The sequence below is a fragment of the Cnephaeus nilssonii genome, assembly GCF_951640355.1.
Source record: "Cnephaeus nilssonii genome assembly, chromosome: 14".
NCBI classification, from domain to species: Eukaryota; Metazoa; Chordata; class Mammalia; order Chiroptera; family Vespertilionidae; genus Cnephaeus; species Cnephaeus nilssonii.
Window position 1 is genome coordinate 56,656,486 of NC_137085.1, and position 22,948 is coordinate 56,679,433.

Below are 22,948 nucleotides of genomic sequence, written 5' to 3' on the forward strand. Positions count from 1 at the left end.
ATAGAAACTACCCCTAACCGGTTTGGCTCAGTGGATAGAGCGTCAGCCTGCAGACTGAAGGGCCCCAGGTTCGATTCCGGTCAAGGGCATGTACCTTGGTTGCGGGCACATCCCCAGTAGAGGGTGTGCAGGAGGCAGCTGATCAATGTTTCTCTCTCATCGATGTTTCTAACTCTCTATCCCTCTCCCTTCCTCTCTGTAAAAAAAACACACAATAAAATATATGTTTTTTAAAAAGGAAACTATTTCAGGATAAAAAAGCAATTACAAGATCAGCCTAATATTACAGGAAATTTTTACTATGTAGAAATTTACAACCTGATTACAACTTTGAGGAACTTATTTGTGGCTATAAAAGCATCAACTTTGCCCTAACTGGTTTGGCTCAGTGGATAGAGAGTTGGCCTGCGGACTCAAGGGTACCAGGTTTGATTCCAGTCAAGGGCATGTACCTTGATTGCGGGCACATCCCCAGTGGGAGGTGTGCAAGAGGCAGCTGATTGATGTTTCTCTCTCATCGATGTTTCTAACTCTCTCCCGCTCCCTTCCTCTCTGTAAAAAATCAATAAAATATATTAAAAAAAAAAAAAAGCATCAACTTTGCCTGGCCTGCGTGGCTCAGAGGTTGAGTGTCGACGTATGAACCAGGAGGTCACGGGTGGATTCCCATTCAGGGCACATGCCCAGGATGCAAGCTCAATCCCCAATGGGGGGTGTGGAGGAGGCAGCCAATCTGATTCTCTCTCATCATTGATGTTTCTCTCTCTCTCTCCCTCTCCCTTCCTCCAAAAATATATTAAGAAAAAAAGAAAGAATCAACGTTAAAGACTTTGGATTTAGACTTCATATGGGAAAAGCTTTTCTTTTCAAGTGCTTTTGACATCTTTCTAGAATCTGGTTCAAGAAAATAGTAGACTACTGCCTATTAAGTCATCATAAACAGATGGATATTTTATCAGAGGATGGGACATTTATCATGACTTTATGAACACTATTAGTGAGGGTAGATATAAGGCTATTTTTTCCTCTAGAAATAGCAAATGCTTACCTCTCTGAAACTCAGCTATCCTGAATCATGTTATGATATAAGAAAAAAGTACAGTTTGTATGTGAACAACTAAACATGTCACAAAATTTTTGCACTGACATTTGCACACATACTCAGAGCAGCAGAATTTATTATGCTATCACAGTCATAAGCACAACAGAATCAGCAAACTAGAAAAGAAAGAAGTTACTATTGGTTAGAACATGGAAAACCATAAGCTATTTCCAATTGCCAAATCAGATTTGATATTCTTTTTTCTGCTTATAATGCAAGGAAATATGTAATATTATAGGGAAAAACACACAAAGACTAATTAAAATAGATTTTGGTGCACATAACTAATTCCATTCAATACAAAAGATTCAATGCCTTTGGTGGCCATCAGAAAATGACAAATAAGATAACTGCTATCCTTATGGAGGACTATAAATATAAATTATTAATTATTAGCTATTAGAGGCCCAGTGTATGAAATTCGTGCACTGGAGGGGGTTGTCCCTCAGCCCAGCCTGCACCCCCTCCAATATGAGACCCCTCGGGGGATGTCCAACTCATAATCTGGGACTGCTGGCTCCTAACCGCTTGCCTGCCTGCCTGCCTGCCTGATTCTCCCTAACCGCTTCTGCCTGCCAGCCTGATCTCCCCTGCCAGCCTGATTGACACCTAACTGCTCCCCTGCTGGCCCAATCACCCCCAAATGCCCTCCCCTGCCAGCCCAGTCGCCCCCAACTGCCCTCCCCTTCAGGCCTGGTCGCCTCCAACTGCCCTCCCCTGCAGACCTGGTCACCCCCAACTGCCCTTCCCTACCAGCCATCTTGTGACTACATGGGGGCAGCCATCTTGTGGCAGCCATCTTGTGATGATGTGGGGGCGGCCATCTTGTGAGGGTTTGAGGGTCAATTTGCATATTACCTCTTTATTATATAGGAGAATATGTAAAATTCAGCTATCCAGAAAAATTCATTCTTCAAGGAATAATATGAAACATTTTTATTTTATGCTCTCTACAATCAGAATATCTATTTCCAGAGAAATATTTATGTTTTGATTATGGTCTAATGATCAAATAGCTAAGACTTTCTTCAGCCTGCATAACTAAGAGATATGAGAATGCTTTCCTATTTTTAGAAACTGAAAGTTTATTTTCTAAAAAAAAAATGAATAAACTAGAAAAAGCAAGACTTATAGAAATGTAGGCCTTACTTATATCAATCAATACTATATAATTTTCCTGATGGCTGACCTTACCCTAAGAAATTATCTTTCAGACTCAGCCTAAGAAAATATGATTATTTAAAAAAAAAGCTGTATCCTAACTAATAAGATTATATCTAAAGTGAAGGGGAAAAGTTCCTAGCAGAAAATAAGAGGGAGGTACTCATTGCCTACTAGAAAAGTTAGGAGTGGGAGGAGCAAAGAGGAAGAATTTATCACCAGAATTTTCCTGGTTGACAGACCTGAGAAGTTAGTCCTCTTGAAATAGATACTTGGATGATACAATCCATCCAACTAGCTTATCCTGCTTAGAGTTCATTCTCACCAACACTTTGCCATATATGTTGTCATAGGGAGGAAGAATGTAAAGAGTCCTTTGACACACGTGACAATCTGGTTTATATCTATAACTATCACTTTTAAGTCTGGAAGCAAGAATCACTGCTTCTCGGCCTCATTAACTCTGGCAACATTTTCAATTGTAATAATTGCACCTCGGATAAACCTCATTAGCTATGCTACTACCACTGCGCAAAACTCAAAATGGAGTCTCTAGACCTGCCAAACTGAAGACTTGAAAAAGTAAGAACATTCTATCAGAAAACCTCCCCGAAGACAATTCAATCTTACCTCAGTCATCGCCTGCACTCTTTGCTCTTATTATAGGTCTTGTCAATGCTTTTAACGCTGTTGTACATACCTGATTCTGTTGATTTAAATTGAACTAATAAACTATTCAAAATTTTTTTTCAGAACTAGAGATTGTATACCTGTTTTATTTATTACTAATTTCTACTAATTCTAAGATAAACTTTTGCTTGGCTTTCTAGCACCTCTGATCCACATTCGGATAGCAAAAAGCTCATTTAACTTTGCATCTTCCATAGCATCTACCAGTATATATTGTTCAAAGTGAGTACTGAATATATGTTTGCAGCACTAAACTAACTGAACACAGACAGAAATAGCATGATTCCTTAATTTTAATTTATATCAGCAGTGCAAAGAGAAAGCATTTCCTGATACTATCAGCTCTTTCCCCTCCTCTGAAGCCAGAACTCACGCTATCCCTCATTTGAAATAAATGGTTCTTTAGGCATCCATCTCCAACAGAGGGCCAGCTATATAGTTTATTAGAAATCTGAAATTCACATAAGGATTTAATCAATCATGGAACTAAAGTGAGAGGACAGGAGATCTTACATGTATATAGTCACTGAAAATCTCTTTCCAAAATAATTCCCATACTTCTTTTTGGGCTATATAAAACCTTAGGGAAGTTACTAAAAGTCTGTATATCTCAATTTTCAAATAATAATACTTACCTCATAGGTCTTTTACAGTGACTGAAGGAGTTAATATACGTTAGAGCCCTTAATAACTACTCAATAAATGGCGGTCCTCATTCTTATTTCATATTGCCTACTAAATACTTTCTGAAAATGCTTGGAGATACAGTATCTCAATTCTATCAGGATGCAATTTTTAAAAATTATTTTTAAATAAAAGCGTGGATTTTATCATAAAAGTTAAAATGACCAGGACTGTGGGAGACTATGCTAATAAAATCCAACGTCCGCAAGGGACTTACAACCTAGTTGAAAACCAAGTACTAAGTACATAAGCCAAGATTCATTTACTTATTAACCCATCTATCAAAAATTTACTAAGTAACTATTATGACATAGTCCTTAGCATCAGGAGCTTACAGGCTAGTGAAATCAGTCAAGTTTACAAGAAATAATTTTACAGAAACATGGAGGATGCCAGAGAGGATGATTACACACACTAATATATTGTATAAATAAGCCTTACACTAAGTACTGGGAACAGCTGAAAAATTATGTTTGTGATCAACACATAGGTTAACTACTCTTACATTTTTAATACAAAATTATACTTTCAGTAAGATTTTTGGTTATCAATAGAAGTAAGATGAGCGAATGTGCTCCTTTGGCTGGGACATGGGGAGTAACTAACCTATTGATGGAATATGACAGAGAGAAAATCTACAAGTCACTGTTTTCTCCAATCCTATAATGTTTTAAAGTCATATTAAAAACCAATGTGTGGAAAACTGCAAGTAAAAGGAAAACTCGTAAGTGTTTAGCTTCCTAACCAAATAAGAAAACATCTATTTAATCACTCAAGCAATTAGTAATGCTTTAAGAAAATTAAAATGCACTATTCCCCTACACTATTACACAAATAGATTTAAATTGTTTTCCAAATACGCAATGCTGGTTTGGAGTTGAGTAAACCAAACATAATTTGCACAGAGATTGTACTGAATGCTGCTAATTCGCCTCATTGATTCAGTGGGATACTTGGCAAAATTTAACTATAAGCATTTAATAATCTCAGAACTACATTTCTGGGTATATATTAAAAGGCAGGTAAACCCACTAACTGTCTGTTAATGAGAATGGTATTTAATAGATAATCTCATTTAAACTAATTTAACATTGTGAACATAGATACTTTTCATTGCATAACATAACCAAGTTAAAATTAAGTTACCCCTGCATTGTAATTCTTTCTGTATTTATTTAGGTAACCATGAGCCAGTACTGGGGCGGGGTGGGGGGAAGACATTTTCCCCTTTTAACTGTAAAAGCTTTGCTTTAAGCTACCTTTAGTAATTCAAGCAGAGTCCAACAATAGTACCTGTGAGACAAAAGCAAAAGCTCAATTTTTTCTTTGAGAATTTAAAGCCTTTTACAAAACTGCCAGTAAGTACATCTTCCCCAGCCTACCCCAAACCTCACCACAACTGAGAAAAACACTAAGCTCCAGAGACCCCACCAAAAGCTTAATCTATTATATAAACTCCACGGTGCCCAGAAAACAAAAATGCTTGTATACAACATTCAGAGAAACTGTCAGAGCACTGTCACACGTACAATAGCTCACTGTCAGAACCTCGCCAGAAGAGCTGGGCCAGCTGTTACTGCACTTCTTGATTAACTCTCTCCAAGCCCAGTGACTGGAAACATGACTGACACAATCACCCAGCACCATGAGTATTGGTGGTTGTCAGATGGACACTATTCTTGGCTGTGTGTGAACTACTGCTCAATAAGAAATTCTGACATCAATTACATTAATAACTACCATCACTATCCATTTCATTCAGAAACAGAAAAAAAAGAAGACTAAACAGTCTAAGAATAATTAGAATAATCTGTTCCCTTTAAAGTTGATTGCTTTGAAAACACTTTAACTTCAATATTAATTTTAGTAAAAATATACAAGCACATATATTTAAATCCTGTTTAAAATCAAAACTAAAAATAATCAAAGATAATCCTTTAAAATTGGGCTTAAGATCAGTCTAGTCCACAGAAACATCCGGTTGTGTTGACTTCTAACCTTGAAAATGAGATTAGAAATCCACTATTTTTAAATTTAAGTAATTTCTAATTATTTTATCTTATTCGCTAAATTTTGTTAAAAATAGCAGTAAATGAATAACAAACACAAAACCCTGTTAATTTAATTATAAGCAAATCTTTGTTAAAAGCATTTTAAAATTAAAAGGGTGTTAATTTTCACATATGAACTACAGACTGGAAATTCAGTCCGTTAAATCTGAAGTCCATTAAATTGAGGTCTGCAAAATCGAGGGTTTACTGTAATTGTGAATTACTTTATGATTGAATTACTACTCTATAAGCACTTTATTATGAATCACCGTTTGTTAGTGTATTTTTTATTATAGCCATCCTAGTGTGTGTAAAGTCAAAACCTCATTATGGTTTTGATTTTCATTTCCTTTATGACTAATGATGTTGAGCATCTCTGTATGTATTTATTGTCCATTTGCATATATGCTTTGAAGAAATTCCCATGTAGGTCCTTATCCCATGTTTTAATTAGAATGTCTTTTTATTATTGAGTTATAAGAGTTCTTTATATACTCTATATACAAGTCCCTTATCAGATACATGATCTGCAAATATTTTCCCCCATTCTGTGAACTGTTTTCTCACCGCCCCCTTCCCACCCCCACATTCTTAATAATGTCCCTTGAATCACAAAAGTTTGGAGTAAGTCCAATTTATCAATTTTTTTCTTTGGTCATTTGCACTTTTGGTGTCATATTTAAGATACTACTACCTAACCCAAGACTTGCTCCTATGTTTTCTTCTATGAGTTTTATAATTTTAGATCTTACATTTAGGTTTATGATCCATTTTGAGTTCATATATGTCCATGGCGTGAGGTAAGGGTCTAATTTTATTCCTTTGCATGTAGATAGCTAGTTGTCCCAGCAGCATTTCTTTGAAAAGACTTTACCTTCCCCCATTAAACAGTCTTGGCACCCTTACTGCAAATAATTGTCCATAAGTATATGTGTATACTTCAGATCCTCGATTCCATTTCATTTATCACTATATCTATCCTTATGCCAGTACCATACTTTCTTGAATACTATTGCTTTATAGTAAATTTTGATGTGTTTTTTTCTTACTATACATTTCTTTCACTGAATACATTCTGATAATCACTTAAGTTTTCATATATAATACATACATTATACATAGTATAATAATGAAGATCTTTTTTAAATTACATGTTTATTTACATATACTTAAATAGTCTCTATAGAATAAATTTGTAGAGAAAGGACTATGCATTTTAAATTTTCAGACACTGATAATTTGTCCTTCAAAAAGGATATAGCAATTTACACCCCAACCAATATATGAAAAAGTCTGTTTACCCTACATCTTTTGCAATGCCATGTATTGCCAAACTTTTAAGTTCTTACTCAATATTTCTCACACTTTTTGATCTTTTCTGTTGTGCTAAATCCCATTTAGCTAATATGTACATGCAAAAAAATATTTAATTACTAATAAAATGTTTCTATCAGTAACTCCATTTCCTCAAAGTAATGTTCTTTGTAATATAGAAAACAATAATTGCACACTGACCCTGATCAACAGGGGAAAGATTACTTATGGAGTCTACAGCTATATAAAAATATTTTATGCTAAATTTTAAAGGTCTGATGAAAAATTGTATGTATACCCTGTACACTGATTATAACTAAAATTACAAAGGCTTCTGGAAATGGGGATAAATGACTCTGGGTAATTTTCCCCTTTAAATTCTAAACTCTCTGTAACATTTTAGAATTAAGTTCATACTTAGGAAATATGTTCATAAATATAATATTTTACATTAAAAATATACTTACTGTGATGATGCCAATTAGTTGAGTATAAAAGAGTCCAGTTATTCCAACTAACATAGTAATGCCCATAAAGGCCGCTAGTCTCATTATGGCCAATTCATGTCTAACAATGAAGAGGTCCTATAAGAAGAAAAAGTAAGTCTTAAAAACAATTCAAGAAGTTACTTATATAGTTGCAATAATAATCAAGAATTGAGCCGTAACATTTCCCCCTTATTATCTATGTATTCATTTACTTATCCTCACCTGAGGCTATGTTTTTACTGATTTTATAGAAAAAGGAAGGTAGAGAGAAAAACCTCAATGTGAGAGAAATATGGGTCAGTTGCCTCCCATATGCAACCTGACCGGGGATCGAACCAACAACCCGGCATGTGCCCCAACAGGGAATTGAACCCACAACATTTTGTGTTGATGCTTCAACCAACTAAGCCACCTGGACAGGGCTCTCCTTATTATCTTAAAAGAATTACTCTCATCCCTTTTAAGATGATTTCATTTAATCAATATATTTTGTTTTAAATTTCAAAGCAGCAAGATTAAAAATAGGATTTTACTATTCTATTGTGCCAAAAAACCTCAACCCAAAGGTTGCAAATCAGCCATGCTTGTTCACTATTTATAGCAAAAAACCTCCAAAATACAAAACAGATGGTATAGAATCACTGGTTCCACAAAAGTAAATTTTTCTATTGCACTGCAAAAACCCTTAAGATCAAGTGACCAAGAACCAAGAGATTATGTAACTTAGTCAAAATGGGGGGGAGGGGTAGAGTAAATTATCATATGGACAGTTCTCTTCAACCTCACTTCATTCATTCAACCATCTACTCACCTAACCAGCATTGCAAATACTCTGCTATATAGAAAAAAATGATAAAAATATGGTCTGTGCCCTCAAGAAATATGCAGTTTATTCAGAGAGACAGCCCAACTTTGCAAAACACAGTATGATCTATAATAAAAGTGTAATACGCTAATTAGACCGGATGTCCTTCCAGAGGACCTTCCGGACGAAGCTGGGGCTGCGAGGGAAGCCCGGTTCTCGGGTGCCAAGAGGGAAGCTGGTGCCAGCAGCCAGGGAATTTCGTGCATAGGGCCTCTAGTATACTATAAGAGGAATGCATGCACAGAGGACTAAGAAAACAAAGAAATGCCTCGATGGGAAGGGGAATGGAAATGCTGTGAAATAAAGTTGATTTTCTGTGTGGTTCAAGCATCAACGTAAGGGTCAACGTAAGGGTCTTAAAAGTTACAAAAAACAAAAAACTGGTAAAAAAAACAAAAAACAGGAAAACGAAGGGGTAGCATTTCATGTGCCCGCACTGTTACCAACCAGATATGCAAGAGGAGTGAGAGAGAATGAAAGAACAAGACTTCCCCAGGAAACCCGTTATTGCTAAACTTTGATATAAAACAGCCACAGTGGATAAAAGCAAGAAATGAATGGGTAGGATCCCCCAAACATAACCAACCACACACTTTTATAATATTAGTTCAGGTTATGGTTTAAAGGTATTCTGGTAGCAATAATGAAAGCCAGGCGGCCACTGAACATAATGCACTTGCTTGAAACAAAAGAACTGATGTTTTCCTGTGTATCACAGTGATTACCCACCAGACTTAAGCAAAAATCTGATTCCACTCCCAAGTTACTCAATTCATTAGCCTGGAAAAAACTTAAAATACACCAAGACACTTAACGTGGTATGTAGTATTACATTAGGCAGTCATTTCAAAAGCTCAGTAAAAAGAGCCCACGCAGAATCTTTACAAACATGTGAAGAGAACAAGATGTGGCAACAAATGATTTTTTTAAAATTACATCTAACAAGTTCTGCTATTTGGAAACACAAATATGTTCCAACACGATTAAGCAATAATTTGAGCACATTTTTGTTTGCTTATGCATGATTTTACCTGTAGAAACCCTAGATGAACACAAAAATCACTACGGCCAGCTAAAGCAAGCCATATAGAAATACACAAAACACACACATACCTCCAGTCACTTATCAGCTACCTCAATTTATCATGAGCCACACTCATCTACATCTGTTATTTCAACTTACCCTCCAATTTCAGGTGACCCGCTTCACTTCACAACAACTGACACACTGCAACCTTTCCAATGCCCACTTCTCCAAGAAAACTTTGGGTATCTTTTAGGGTAAAGTGCCATGTTCATTATAGTATTTATGTATTTCTTAAGTATTTAACATGTATAAAACTATGTTGCTGTTTCTATTAGGTTCCTACGCTTTTAAGTGTCACTGACAATGTTTTTGAGTGTTGTGTCTCCAATTGCCTATAAGCCCTGTGGTTTTCACTGCACGATTTTACACAGTGGAGTGGATTTTAGGAATACAAAAACTGTGTTACAATAGAGCTCACTGTAATAAAAATATAATAAATGACCAAATAAAATGCATCCTCTCTTCTCCCAGTGAAACAGACTTAAATTTTTTTTTTTTTTTTTTGCCAACCAGAATTTATAAGTGTAGGGATGAAGATGAGATTAAAATTTCTGCTTATACTATCATTTACTCATTTGGTTATACACTTATATTTAAGAGTATTTATAAAAGATACTTTAATTTAATTTGAAATTGCTGTTTTGTGTTCCACATTTGGCAATATATATGGCCACAGTGTGAGTCTGTTAGCACAGTTCTCCAGAGCACAGCACCTTTACTTCCATGTTACTTGTTGTTTTTTAGATATAGGACTTTTTTAATCCAAAAATTGGCTTGGGAAAATTTATCCAAAATCACAAAAACCCATTTACTATTCAAGATCTTTACTACATAATCAGTGTTGTGGCTGAATTGTGTCTCTCCTAACACAATTCAGAATGTCATTATATTTGGAGACATGGCCTATAAAGTGACGAATAAGTTAAAATGAGGCCTTTAAGGTAAGCATTAATCCAATCTGACTGGTGTCCTTATACGAAGAGGAAATTTAGAAATAGAGACACCAGGAATGCTCATGCACAGAGGAAAGACTATGTGAGGACACAGCGACCTGGTGGCCATCTACAAGCCAAGGAGAAAGGCCCCCAGAGAAACCAAACCTGCTGACACCTTGATCTTGGACTTTCAGCCTCCAGAACTGTGAGAAAATGAATTTCTGTTGTTTAAGCCTCCCCGACTCTGGTATTTTGTTCTGACAGCCCTAGCAAACTGACATAATAACTATTTGTTTTCATTTCTTCTCATTTGTTAAGAAATGTGCTTATATTCAGATAAATGCATAAAACGTAAGTTCAAGTTAGAGGAAAGTGACGCCACCGTTTCAAGAATGAGAACATTTGAAACCACATAGAGGCTTTCCTCTGTGCATTCCTTCCCCATCACTCTCCCTCATCCCTACCCTAAAGGAAAAGGTTACTGATTCATTCTTCATACATTTTGGATACTACAGTGTTACAGCTGCATATTGCAAATATCTTTTCCTATTCTGAGTCTACCTTTTCACTGTCTTTATGGCATCTTTTAATAACCTCAAGTTTCTCACTTTAATACAGTCCAATTTATCAATCTTTTCCTCTAGTGCTTTTTATTTCCTGTTCAAGAAATCTTTCCCAACCTGGAGATAATAAAGACATTCTCCTATATTAACTTCTACAGCCCTGGAAAACTTCATAGCTTTACCTTGCACATTTAGGTCAATAATCCACCTAAGCTGATGTTTACACTTTTGAGCAGTGAAACATAGGGGTCTCAATTTATCTTTACTATGTGGAAACCCAGTTGTGCCAGGTCAGATTATTTAAAAAGCTGCCCTTCCCTCAGAGATCAGCACCCATACATGCATGAGTCTGATGTGGACTCTTTTTTCTGTTCTCTTGATTTATTTGTTTATCCCCGTACAAATGACACATATCTTAGTTACTATGGCTTTGTAATAACGCTTCATACTTAGTAAACCAAGTCATCCCATCTCGTTCTTTTTCATGAATGTCTTGGTTATTCTAAATAAATTATAGTTCCATAAATATTTTTAAATTAGATTTTCAAGTTCTAACACACAATCAGACATGCACACAAAAACAATATCTCCATGAAGCTTCACAATTTCCCCCTAGAGATCTTGCACTTTTTCTGTCAGAATTATTTCAGGAACTTCCTGTTTCTTGATTCTATTATAAACTAGGGGCCCAGTGCATGAAATTCGTGCACAGGTGGGATCCCTAGGCCTGGCCAGTGATCAGGGCCAATCGGGGCCTTTCGGCTGCCAGCTGGGGCCTTCCTGCCAGCTGCCAGCTGCTGGCCAGGGCCTGCTGGCAGGGGCAGGGATCAGGGGAGGTTGTCTGTTGGAGCACACCAACCACCAGGGGGCAGCTCCTGTGTTGAGTGTCTGCCCCATGGTGGTCAGAGCGTGTCATAGCGACCAGTTGTTCTGGTCATTCTGGGCGTTCCGGCGTCCCAGTTGCTTAGGCTTTTATATATATAGATAGTCTTGCTATTAATTTCATTTTTCTAAAGAAGTACATATTAGCACACAGAAATAGAATTTTTTAATACTGATGTGTAGTCACACTTCTTAAACATTCTAAAAAAAAAATCCAAGAAGATCTAAGGATAAATCATTTACATAATCATATCATCTAAGAGTAATGAGAGTTTTATTTCTTTCAGAAGTTATACTTCTTTTTTTCTCTTCTCTTGCCTCACTTCACTTGCTAGAATTCTTAGCACTATGTTTATTAACAATGGTGATAGGGGGCTTAGTGGGATCAATGTCTTAATTTATTACAAGGTTTTTGTGTTCCATTTGTCACTAAAAGCACAGACATATATTGAAACACAGAATTGACAATTGTTTGAACAACAGGGTATTCTTAAACTGTTTTCGCCTACAAATATAAAATAATTATATATCTGACCTTATTCCTCTCAAGCCAAAAATAAAAGGGAAAAATGTTACCAAGGGACAATCTCACTAGCATTTCAGGATACATTAACAAAAAGCCAAATTAACTTCATACTAGCGTTAAAAATAACTTTCATTTCGTATTCATCTTAAAGCCACACTATTCTTGGCTATTCTTGCCTACTATTGTCAAAAATCCAAAATGTTAACTACATATTTCACCAATCACAGCCATTCTAAAGTGACACAATGAATAAATGACCTTAGGTACCAAAAAAGAAAGGAAAAAAAACACACCAAAGGTTATTGAGTAAAGCCTAAAATATTTTTATAAATAGCAATAAATAACAGAAGTATTCAGTATACATTAAGATTGATTATATAAAATATTAAAATAAATTATAAAGGGATTTATCAATATGCAAGCTATCTGCAACCAGGTCTTCTAGATATTTCTATTCTTTATTAGCCAAAAAACTAGGCAAATAATTCTGTGACATGGTTAGATATCTGACATCAAATCCCTAGCAACACTATTAGATATGAGCTCATTGGAATAACAATAATGTATCTTCCTAGCTGAAAAGCTGGCTGTTCTGCTAAATAAACATTATTTATTTTCCTCTTTTGAATATTGGCAGCATGTCCTTTATTGAAATTCTCTCCCTTCCTTCCTCCTTCTGTCACTCTCCCCATAACATTAAATGCAGTTAGTATATTAGTTTTTGAACCTATAAAAGTTGGTATAAGATAATCAATTAGAAATTATCTGAATCTATTTAATCTAAAAACAATTGAAAAAAATGTAACTTTAGAATTAAAATGGTATGCCATAAATGGTTAGTTGCATAATCTCTACACTAACAGCCACAATTAATTCTTTTTAAAAATCTCATTTTCTCATGTGGAGAGACAATATTGCCTATAATATGTGACTGCCAGCAGGTACATATTTTAAAAATATTTTTAACCTACTAAAATGCCTTTATAAGATGTTTACCTTATAAAGTTTATCTTCGTATTAGATAAAGTAGTAAAAATTGGTCACCTCAATAAAAAATGAAAGCAGCAAAGTATAAATTTGGCAATCAGGAGCTTTCTCTGAAGCACAGATTTTATGCTGCTTGAGCATTTTCTAATTTTTTTTTTTTTTTAAAGAACATTGCTACAATAATATAGGCAAAAAAGTTGCCCAGGGGAAAATGCAAAAAGTGGAATAGTAACTTGGTACAATTGAAAGAACAGTAACTTAGAGAAAAAAAGAAATGGGCCTAAATAACACCTCTGCCTGGTGAAAATTCTCTGAGTAAACAAATTATTGGGCCTCTTTGAATCTCAATCATTTATATGTACAATAGGAACCTACTACTTATCCTCTCAGGAATATTTTAAATAAGTCGGCAATTTTCACTCATCAAAGGCTTACAAATCTAGAATAATATAAGGTAAAAATTCTGAAATATATGACTAATGAAATAGTTAGGGAACAACACACTAATTAATGAATTTTAGAAGTATATTCTTTAAGTATAGTGATACCTTCCTTCACATTTAATTAAAAAGCTATAAATTTCTGCCCTGGCCAGTGTGGCTCAGTGGTGGAGCACTGGCCCTGTGCACCAAAGGGTCAAGAGTTCAATTCCCAGTCAAGGGCACGTACCTGGCTTGTGGGTTTGTTCCCAAGCCCGATTGGGGTGCATTAAGGAGGCAACCAATTGATGTGTCTCTCTCACATCAATATTTCTCTCTCCTGCTCCCTCCCTTCCACTCTCTCTAAAAATAATAATAATAATAATAAAAATCAATGGAAAAAATATCTTCAGTTGAGGATTAACAACAACAAAATCATCTCATGGTTTGGGTCTGTCATTAAAAAAAAAGCAACAAAAAAAAACACACAACTTTAGCCTTAGCCAGTTTAGACTTAGGCTCAGTGGATAGAGCATCAGCCTGTGGACCGAAGGGTCACAGGTTTGATTCTGGTTAAGAGCACATACATCGGTTGCAGGCTCCTCCCTGGCCTGGGCCCTGGTTGGGGCTCATGCAAAAGGCAAGCAATTGATATGTTTCTCTCACATAGCTATTTATCTCTCTGTGTCTTTTCCTCTCTCTTCCACTCTCTTCAAAAATCATAGGAAAAATATCCTCGGGTGAGGACTAAAAAAAACAAAAACAAACAAAAAAAACCTTTAAATTTCTAAATTGGTTTTGGTAAGCAATTAGCATGCAATAAAGTGGAATATACTATTATAATTTAAAAATGTATCAAGAGAGCAGGCACTTGCTTATAAACATTTAAAACAACTATGTGAAAAATAATCAAATATGGACCTTGATCAAAGAAAATTCATTTCTTTAATATCTATCTCTTTGATTTATTGAAAATGCCAAATCACTCTCCAAATGATAGGTTTCTGAAATCTTCAAAATGATTTTCTTCCCAATAACTAAGCAAGCATTAGTTTCAGGAAAGATTGTAAAATTTAACATTATATTGGCATTACACATTCAAACAATGGTCAAACTAATTTAACACTTATTATCTGAAAAACTTTTCCAATTATCTCAAAGCTTATGCTCTTTATTGATTTTAGAGTCTGTGATTCTAACAAAAAATATTTAATTTATCCCATTTAGAAAGACAACTACACCTTAAGTTTCTGAAATTTTTGTAGATATGAATGAATTTTTGTCTTATTATTGAGAGTTTTGAGATATTTTTAAGGTACTATTTATAAAGAAAATAGTAATACTAATTCTCCTTAGGTTTGTAGGCCTCTTTTAGTAGAAGACAGAATGTAAATATTTACAGCTTAAAAATAAATGCTTATTTTGGGCACTGATTCATGATGAATAAATTCCTTATCTCAATACCTGCTACTACCTCCTTCCATCATTAAAGGATATATTAAAGTATCTCCTCAAAACTTCACATGGCGAAAACACATATATCCTTAAAAATCCATGATAGGTGGATATTTTAAAAGTACATATTAAGAAAAAAATCTAAAAAAGCATTAAGTTACTCTAAAAACAAACAGTGGGGCAGTTGCAAAGCAATTAAAACAATTCAGCATAGAAAGAACTCGCCTGAAAAGAAAATGCTAAGAGGAGAGACCTAGAAGAAAATCAAGGGTCCCAGACCCGCCTTTCCCAGAGCCTGTGAACAGCCTGCTTTCTTTCAACTTTCTCTTTCCCAGGAGCCTAACCAGAATGTACCAGTTTTCTACTGAATACAGGTTAAGTGTCATTACAACAAAGGTTACAGGGCAATTCATTTTTTCTTTTGTTTAATGAATAAACATGTTCACCTTAAAACAAAACAAAAGTAAAATCTGAGTTAACACTTTCTTTTCCCATCTAGAGAAGAAGCACTCTGGTTTAGAATTTAGAGATGGGCTACAGAAGATACTATGCTGCCATCTACCTGCCTGAGAGGGCATAAAGGAAAATGTAGACGAAAGCTTTCCCTTCCCCGGCTGACAGAAATACACAGGGCAATCCACGACATGCTTTAACTGTGCCATTATTGCCACAAGAAAGATGCACAGTAATCATTAATACAATCTCCAAAGATAGCTAGGGTTATGGGGGAATCTTTATGTCATATCCCAAATAATGAAGAGAGTAACGAGGACAATGAATAAGATTTCTAACACTAAGCCAGCTTTACAAACAAAGCAAAGGGCTGGATAGAGTATTTTGGTCATTTCATTGAAAAATGACAGAGACACAGGCAATGACTCAGAAAAAAAGTGTATGGGGCAGGACTGTTTGAAGACTATTCCAATATAAAAATTTATTTTATTTTATTTTTGTTTGTTAATCCTCACCCGAGGATATTTTCCTATTGATTTTTAGGGAGAGTGGAAGAGAGAGAGAAAGACAGAAAGAAACATCAATGTGAGAGAAATACATCAATTGGCTGCCTCCCGCACAAACCCTGACCAGAGCCCAGACAGGGGATAAACCTGTAACCAAGGTACGTGCCCTTGACTGGAATCGAACCCAGGACTCTTTGGTCTATAGGTTGTTGCTCTATCCACTGAGCCAAACTGGTTAGAGCTAAAAATTTATTTTTAAAAATGTTAATGGTGCCCTAACTGGTTTGGCTCAGTGAATAAGAGCGTCGTCCTACGGACTGAAAGGTCCCAGGTTTGATTCCGGTAAAGGACATGTACCTTGGTTGCGGGCACATCCCCAGTAGGAGGTGTGCAAGAGGCAGCTGATCGATGCTTCTCTCCCATCGATGTTTCTGACTCTATCCCTCTCTCTTCCTCTCTGTAAAAAAATCAAAAAATATATATTTTTTTTTAATTTTTTAAAAAAGTTAATGGTGACGTTTGTACTGAAATTACTGATAATTTTTTGCTACCTTTATATAAATACAATAAATGCCATCCTCAAAAGAACTGCTACTGTAAACACAATGTTCTATTATTTAGTCTTAGAAATATTTGCTACAGTATTATAGAACAGATCTGACCTTAAAACCAGTTATTCCAATTACTGTCTCAAGCCTTTTATTGTTCCCTTATCCAGCAACAACTTCCTTCATGTCTCCATCTGGTTAATCTCTATCTATACTATAAAGTCCATCACAAGTCTCATTCCCTACAGCAAAACAGTTCTCAACCCTGATAGCCAGAGAAGTACTGCCCCGCACCACTCCCCAGGGTACTATTTACAGACTCTGACGGAGTGTTGCCTCCCCGAGTTGTAAAGTTAGGCAGCACTGATTAGAATCTCTTGGGAAGAAATGTTTAAACAAAACGCTAGTGCCAATGACACCTATGAGGGAAGAGATTGTATGAGACTAACCCTCCCAATAAGAACAGTACTAAAAGCCAGATAAAATCTATTGAAAAATAAACTGCTTGACTGAAGACACTGGAAAATAGCCAAACTAACTAGGCCTTAAAGGGCCAAGATCCCAGAGAGAGTAAAAATGCATTAAGGTGATTCATACATTCTGCACTGCTTTATTACCTTAAAGTACTTGGCAATTCATAAGCAGTACTTATGAAAGATTGAGTAAAAATGGAGGCTCAGAGCTCTCTGCACTATCACAGAGCTGGGAAAATAAGAAGGCACAACCTACATTAAACACCTAAGTTTTTTAGCTGAGACTCCTGAAGGATTACATAGGTGTACCGGTTAATAATGGCGGATTTTGTAATCAAAGAAAACATGGTAATTTCAAGAGAAACATCAAAAGTGCTTTATTCAAAGTAATGTCCATTGCTAGCTACACATTTCCCCATCTTTCAGGTAATTTGTGGATACCGTCCCAATAGAACTTTTCTTATTTTGAGGCCAAACCATTCAGAGACCCAATTTTCCACTTCTTCCTATGTTTTGAAGTGCTGCTCAGAAAGTGCATGTGCCATCGATCAGAACAAGTGGTAATCTGAAGGAGCAAGGTCTGGTGAATACAGCGGGTGGGTTAATACTTCCCAGGCAAGATCTTTTAACGTGTCTTTAACTGGTTTTGAAGTGTGTGATGGTGGGTCATCATGAAGCAAAATTACTTTGCCGTGTCTTCTGGAACATTCTGGTCGTTTCAGGATCAAAGCATGGTTCAAACTGACTATTTGTCATCGGTAGTGATCAGTATTAACGGTTTCAACCTCACCATACCTTCCTGATCCCACCAAACTCAGAGCATTGTCTTCTTTCCGAAGTGATTTGGCCTTGCAGTCGATGTTGATGGTTGACCTGGATCAACCCGTGATTTAGGCTTTTGGGATTCTCAAAATAAATGCACTTTTCATTGCCAGTCAGAATTCGATGCAAAAAAGACTTTCTTTCGTGCTGTTGAAGCAACATTTTACTGATGACTTTTCAGTTTTCCATTTGTCTTTCGTTTAGTTGATGTGGCACCCATTTTCCTTCCTTTAAAATCTTTCCCATTGCTTGTAAATGATCGGAAATTATTTGCTGAGCAACGTTTAATCTTTCTGCAAGTTGTTTTTGAGTTTGACAGGCATCTTCATCCAATAATGCTTGTAATTGTTGGTCTTCAAACTTTTTTGGTTGACCTGGATGTTCTTTGTCTTTCACATAGAAATCATCACTTTTAAAGCATTTAAACCAGCGTCACAAGTATCTTGAGATGGAGCATGTTCACCATAAGCTTCCCAAAGTATACGATAACTTTCTGCAGCACTTTTCTTCAAAATAAAATAATGAACTAAAACTTCCCACAAATGCTCTTTTTTTGGCACGAAATTTGACATTTTTTAAATGTAAAAATATCTATGATGTTAGCACCTTCAGCAAATTTGACATATGAAGTTTTGAAGCTTATTGTCAATACAACAAAATAGCATACATATCAAATCGCATATATATCAGAATATGTGTAACTCCATCTATTGAAAAAAATCTGATTAACCGGTACACATAGTATAAGAGAAAAGACAAACTGAAACTAGTCTTTCACGAAAACAAAACCCAATAATCATAATTCCTTACAAAATCTCAATAAATTTAATAAATGTCATCATCAAAAGAACTGCTGTATTAAGACCAATGTTCTGTTATTTAGCTTTAGAAATGTTTGTTATATATACACTGTTGGCTGAATCAAGATGAACTTTCTCCTATTGCTTGTTCAAAAAAAAAGGAGTAAATTAGAAAAAGAAGAACCAAGCCAAAAGTTAGAAAGAAATGACAAAGAGCAGAAGTAAATAAAATAGAGACTTAGCCCTAACCGGTTTGGCTCAGTGGATAAGAGCGTCAGCCTGCGGACTGAAAGGTCCCAGGTTCGATTCCAGTCAAGTATATGCACCTTGGTTGCAGGCACATCCCCAGTAGGAGGTGTGCAGGAGGCAGCTGATCGATGTTTCTAATTCTCTATCCCTCTCCCTTCCTCTCTGTAAAAAATCAATAAAAATATATTTTAAAAAACATAGAGACTTAAAAGATGAGAGAAAAATAAAAGCTGTTTTTTTTAAAAGATGAAACAAAATAGACAAACATTTAGCTACACTCACTCATAAAAAAGAGAGAGAACTCAAATAAAGTAAAAAATGAAAAGGAGACATTACAAATGATACCATACAAATACAATGGATCATAAAAGACTACCATGAAAATTATATACCAACAAGTTGGACAGAAGAAATGAATAAATTCCTAGAAACATAAAAGCCATCAAGACCAAATCATAAAGAAACAACAAATTTAAAAAGACCAATTACTAAGTAAGGAGACTGAATCAATTATCAAAAACCTCCCCAAAAAGAAAAGTATAGGACCAGATGGCTTTATGGGTCAATTCTACCAAACATTTAAAGAAGAATTAACACCAATCCTCATCAAACGTTTCAAAAAAATTAAAGAGGGAATACTTCCATAATCATATTGTAAGGCCAGTATTTACCTAATACCAAACCTACATAACAGAACAAAATAGAGTCAACATTCCTGATGAACAGAGAGGCAAAAATCTAAAAAATATCATTCAACAATACATTAAAAGAATCATACACCATGATCAAGTGGGATTTAATTCCAAAGATGCAAAGATGCTTCAACATCTGCAAACCAATAAATGTGATTTACTACATTAACAAAAAGGAAGACAAAAATCATATAATCACCTCAACAGATGCAAAAATAGCACTGAATGAAATTCAACATCCACTTATGATAAAACTCTCAAAAAACTGGGTATACCAGGAACATACTTCAACATAATAAAGGTTAGATATGACAAGCTCACAGAAGCCTCATACTTAATGGTGAAAGGCCAAAAGCTTTTTTTCTAAAATCAGGAAATGACAAGGGTGCCCACTTTCATCACTTTTATTCAACATAATATTGGAAGTCAAAGCAATTAGGCAAGAAAAAGAAATAAAAGGCCTCCATATTAGAAAAGAAAAAATAAAATTATCTCTATTTGAAGATGACATATTATATAGAAAAAAAACAAAGATTCTACCAAAAAACTCTTTAGCACTAGTAAACAAATTCAGTAAAGTTACAGAAGACAAAACACACAAATATCAGTTGCATTTCTATGCACTAATAACTATGAGGAAAAAATATTAAGACAACAATCCTGTTTTCAAATAAATCAAAAGGAATAAAATACCTAGGAATAAATTTACCTAGAAGGTGATAGATCAGTACAGTGAAATCTATAAGATATTGATGAAAAAAAAAAATGAAGATACTAATAAATTAAAAGCTGTTCCATGGATTATATTAAACTAGAGGCCCAGTGCACGAATTCGTGCATGGGTGGGATCTGGCTGGCCCGGCCCCAATGGGGCAGATCAGGGCTGGGCCTGTCGGGAGGAGGAGATGGTGGGAGGATGGCCTGCTGGCCTGCCCCGATTGGGGCCGATCAGGGCTGGGTCGGCTGGGGAAAGGGACTGTGGGTGATTGGCCAGTGGGCCTTGCCCCCAATTGGGGTTGGGGGGCCAATTGGGGACGGGGCCAGCAATGGGGAGGGGCTGTGGGCAGTGGGCTGGCCAGCCCCACCACTAAATGGGGTTGGGGGTGCCGATCAGGGGCCAGCGGCCTGGGGGAGGAGCCATGGGTGGTTGGCCAGCCAGCCCTGCCCCTGACGAGATGGGGGGGGCCGATCTGGGGTGGGCCAGCCGGGGGGAGGGGCTGCGGGCCAATCAGGGTGGTGGGGGCCCATCGGGGGCATGGCCAGCCGGGGGGAGGGGCTGCAGGAGGTTGGCTGCCCAGCCCTGCCCCCTATTGGGGTGGGGGGTGCAATCAGGGGCGGGCCGGTTGAGGGGGAGGGGCTGCAGGCCTATCGTGGTGTGGCAGGCTGATCGGGTGCGGGGCTGGCAGGGGGGGAAGGGATGGGACGTTTGGCTAGTGGCCCGCTCTTGATCAGGGTGGGAGAGTACAATCAGGGGCAGGCCGGCAGGGGGCAGGGGGCCGCGAGGTTGGCCGGCTGGCCCCACCACCTGATCAAGCCGGTTCACTGGCTACAGTGGGCATCATAGCGACTAGTCATTATGGTCGTTATGGTCGCTGGCTTTTTATATATATAGATACTATAGATACGAATTCGTGCATCTTGAAAAGAACTGTGGGCTGCAAGGCTGCAGCAGGCACAGGGACGGGTCTCAGCCCATCCTCCGTGCCCCCACCCAGCCCCTCCCGCCGTGGTCCCCGGTCCTCTGTCTGTAGGCAGCCCTGCTCCCGCTGCCACCGATCCCACACACTGACGGCGCCGGCCCTACTCGCACCCCGATGGCGCCGAGTGAATGGAGCTGGCACCAGCAGCAGGTATGAGCAGGACCAGTGCCATCAGCGGTGCGAGCAGTGGCTGCTGCCCTGATCGCCCCTCAGGAGCAGGGGGAGGTGAAGAAGCCCTCAGGGGCAATCAGAGTTGGTAGGTGCTGCTCGCACCCGCTGATAGCACCAAGGGATTGGGACCAGCGCTGGGCACTGGCTGTGGGTGCAAGCGGGGCCAGCACTGGCAGTGGGTGCGAGCAGCGGCTCCAGCACCAGCAGCAGGTGCAAGCACCAGCAGCGGGAGCAAGCACCGGGCAGGACCGCAGTGCGTGGGAGCAAAGAATTTTCAGTAACCACCAGAGGCTCGCCCCGATGACAGAGACTGGCAGCCCCTGCTCACCTGCACCACCATCCTGCTGTGGCCAACGTCTGCCATGTCCCTTGGCGGTCAGTGCATGTCATAGGGACCGGTTGTTCGGTTGTTCCGCCATTCAGTCTATTTGCATATTAGCCTTTATTATATAGGATTCCAAAAATGTTCACACTACCAAAGTGATCTACAGATTCAATACAATCTCTGTGAAAATTCCAATGGTATGTTTTATAGAAATAAAACAATTCTAAAATTTGTATGGAACCACAAAAGACCCCAAATAACCAAAGCAATCTTCAGAAAGAGTAAAGCTAAAAGGCACCACATTTTCTGATTTTGAACTATTTTACAAAGCTATAGTAATCAAAATAGTTTGATACTGGCATAAAAACAAGCACATAGATCACTGGAACAGAAAAGAAAGCCAAGAAACAAACCCATGCATATATGGTCAATTAATTTCCAACAAAGGAGCCAAGATTAGTCAATGGAGAAAGGACAGTCTCTTCAATAATAGTGTTGGAAAAACTGTATAGCCAAATGCAAAGGAATGGGCCAGATCCCTATCTTACACCATACACAAAATACAACTCAAAATGGATTAAAGACTTGAATGTAAAACCTGAAACCATAAAACGCAGGGAAGAAAACATACTGGGTAAGTTCCTTGACATTGGTCTTGACATAGACTTGAATTTGACACCAAAAACAAAGCAACAAATAAATAAAAATAAACAAACCAGTGAGACTACATCAAACTAAAAAGCTTCTGCACAGCAAAAGAAACCAAAAATGAAAAGACAATCTATGGAATGGAAAAAATATACTTGCAAATCATTTTTCTGATAATGGGTTAATATCCAAAATATATAAAGAACTCCTACAAGTCAGTAGTAGAAAAAAAATGTTTAAAAAATGGGCAAAGGAACTGAATAGTCATTGTTCCAAAGAAGTCACACAGATGGCCAACCGTTACATGAAAAGGTGCTCAGCATCACTAATCATCAGGGAATTGCAAATCAAA

The 22,948-nt window shown here is 37.2% G+C and overlaps 1 protein-coding gene across 5 annotated transcripts in view; it reads right to left on the bottom strand.

Annotated features, from left to right (window-relative positions):
- ZDHHC21 (zDHHC palmitoyltransferase 21) overlaps nt 1–22,948 on the bottom strand; it is a 69,877-nt gene that overhangs the window by 19,842 nt on the left and 27,087 nt on the right. For all 5 annotated transcript variants that reach the window (XR_013814499.1, XM_079790215.1, XM_079790214.1 and 2 more), the window contains exon 7: nt 7,470–7,586. Coding sequence is in view for 4 of the 5 variants with exons in the window: in XM_079790215.1 (XP_079646341.1) it covers nt 7,470–7,586 (117 nt within the window). In the remaining variant the exon portion in view is untranslated. The remainder of the gene's footprint in view (nt 1–7,469; nt 7,587–22,948) is intronic.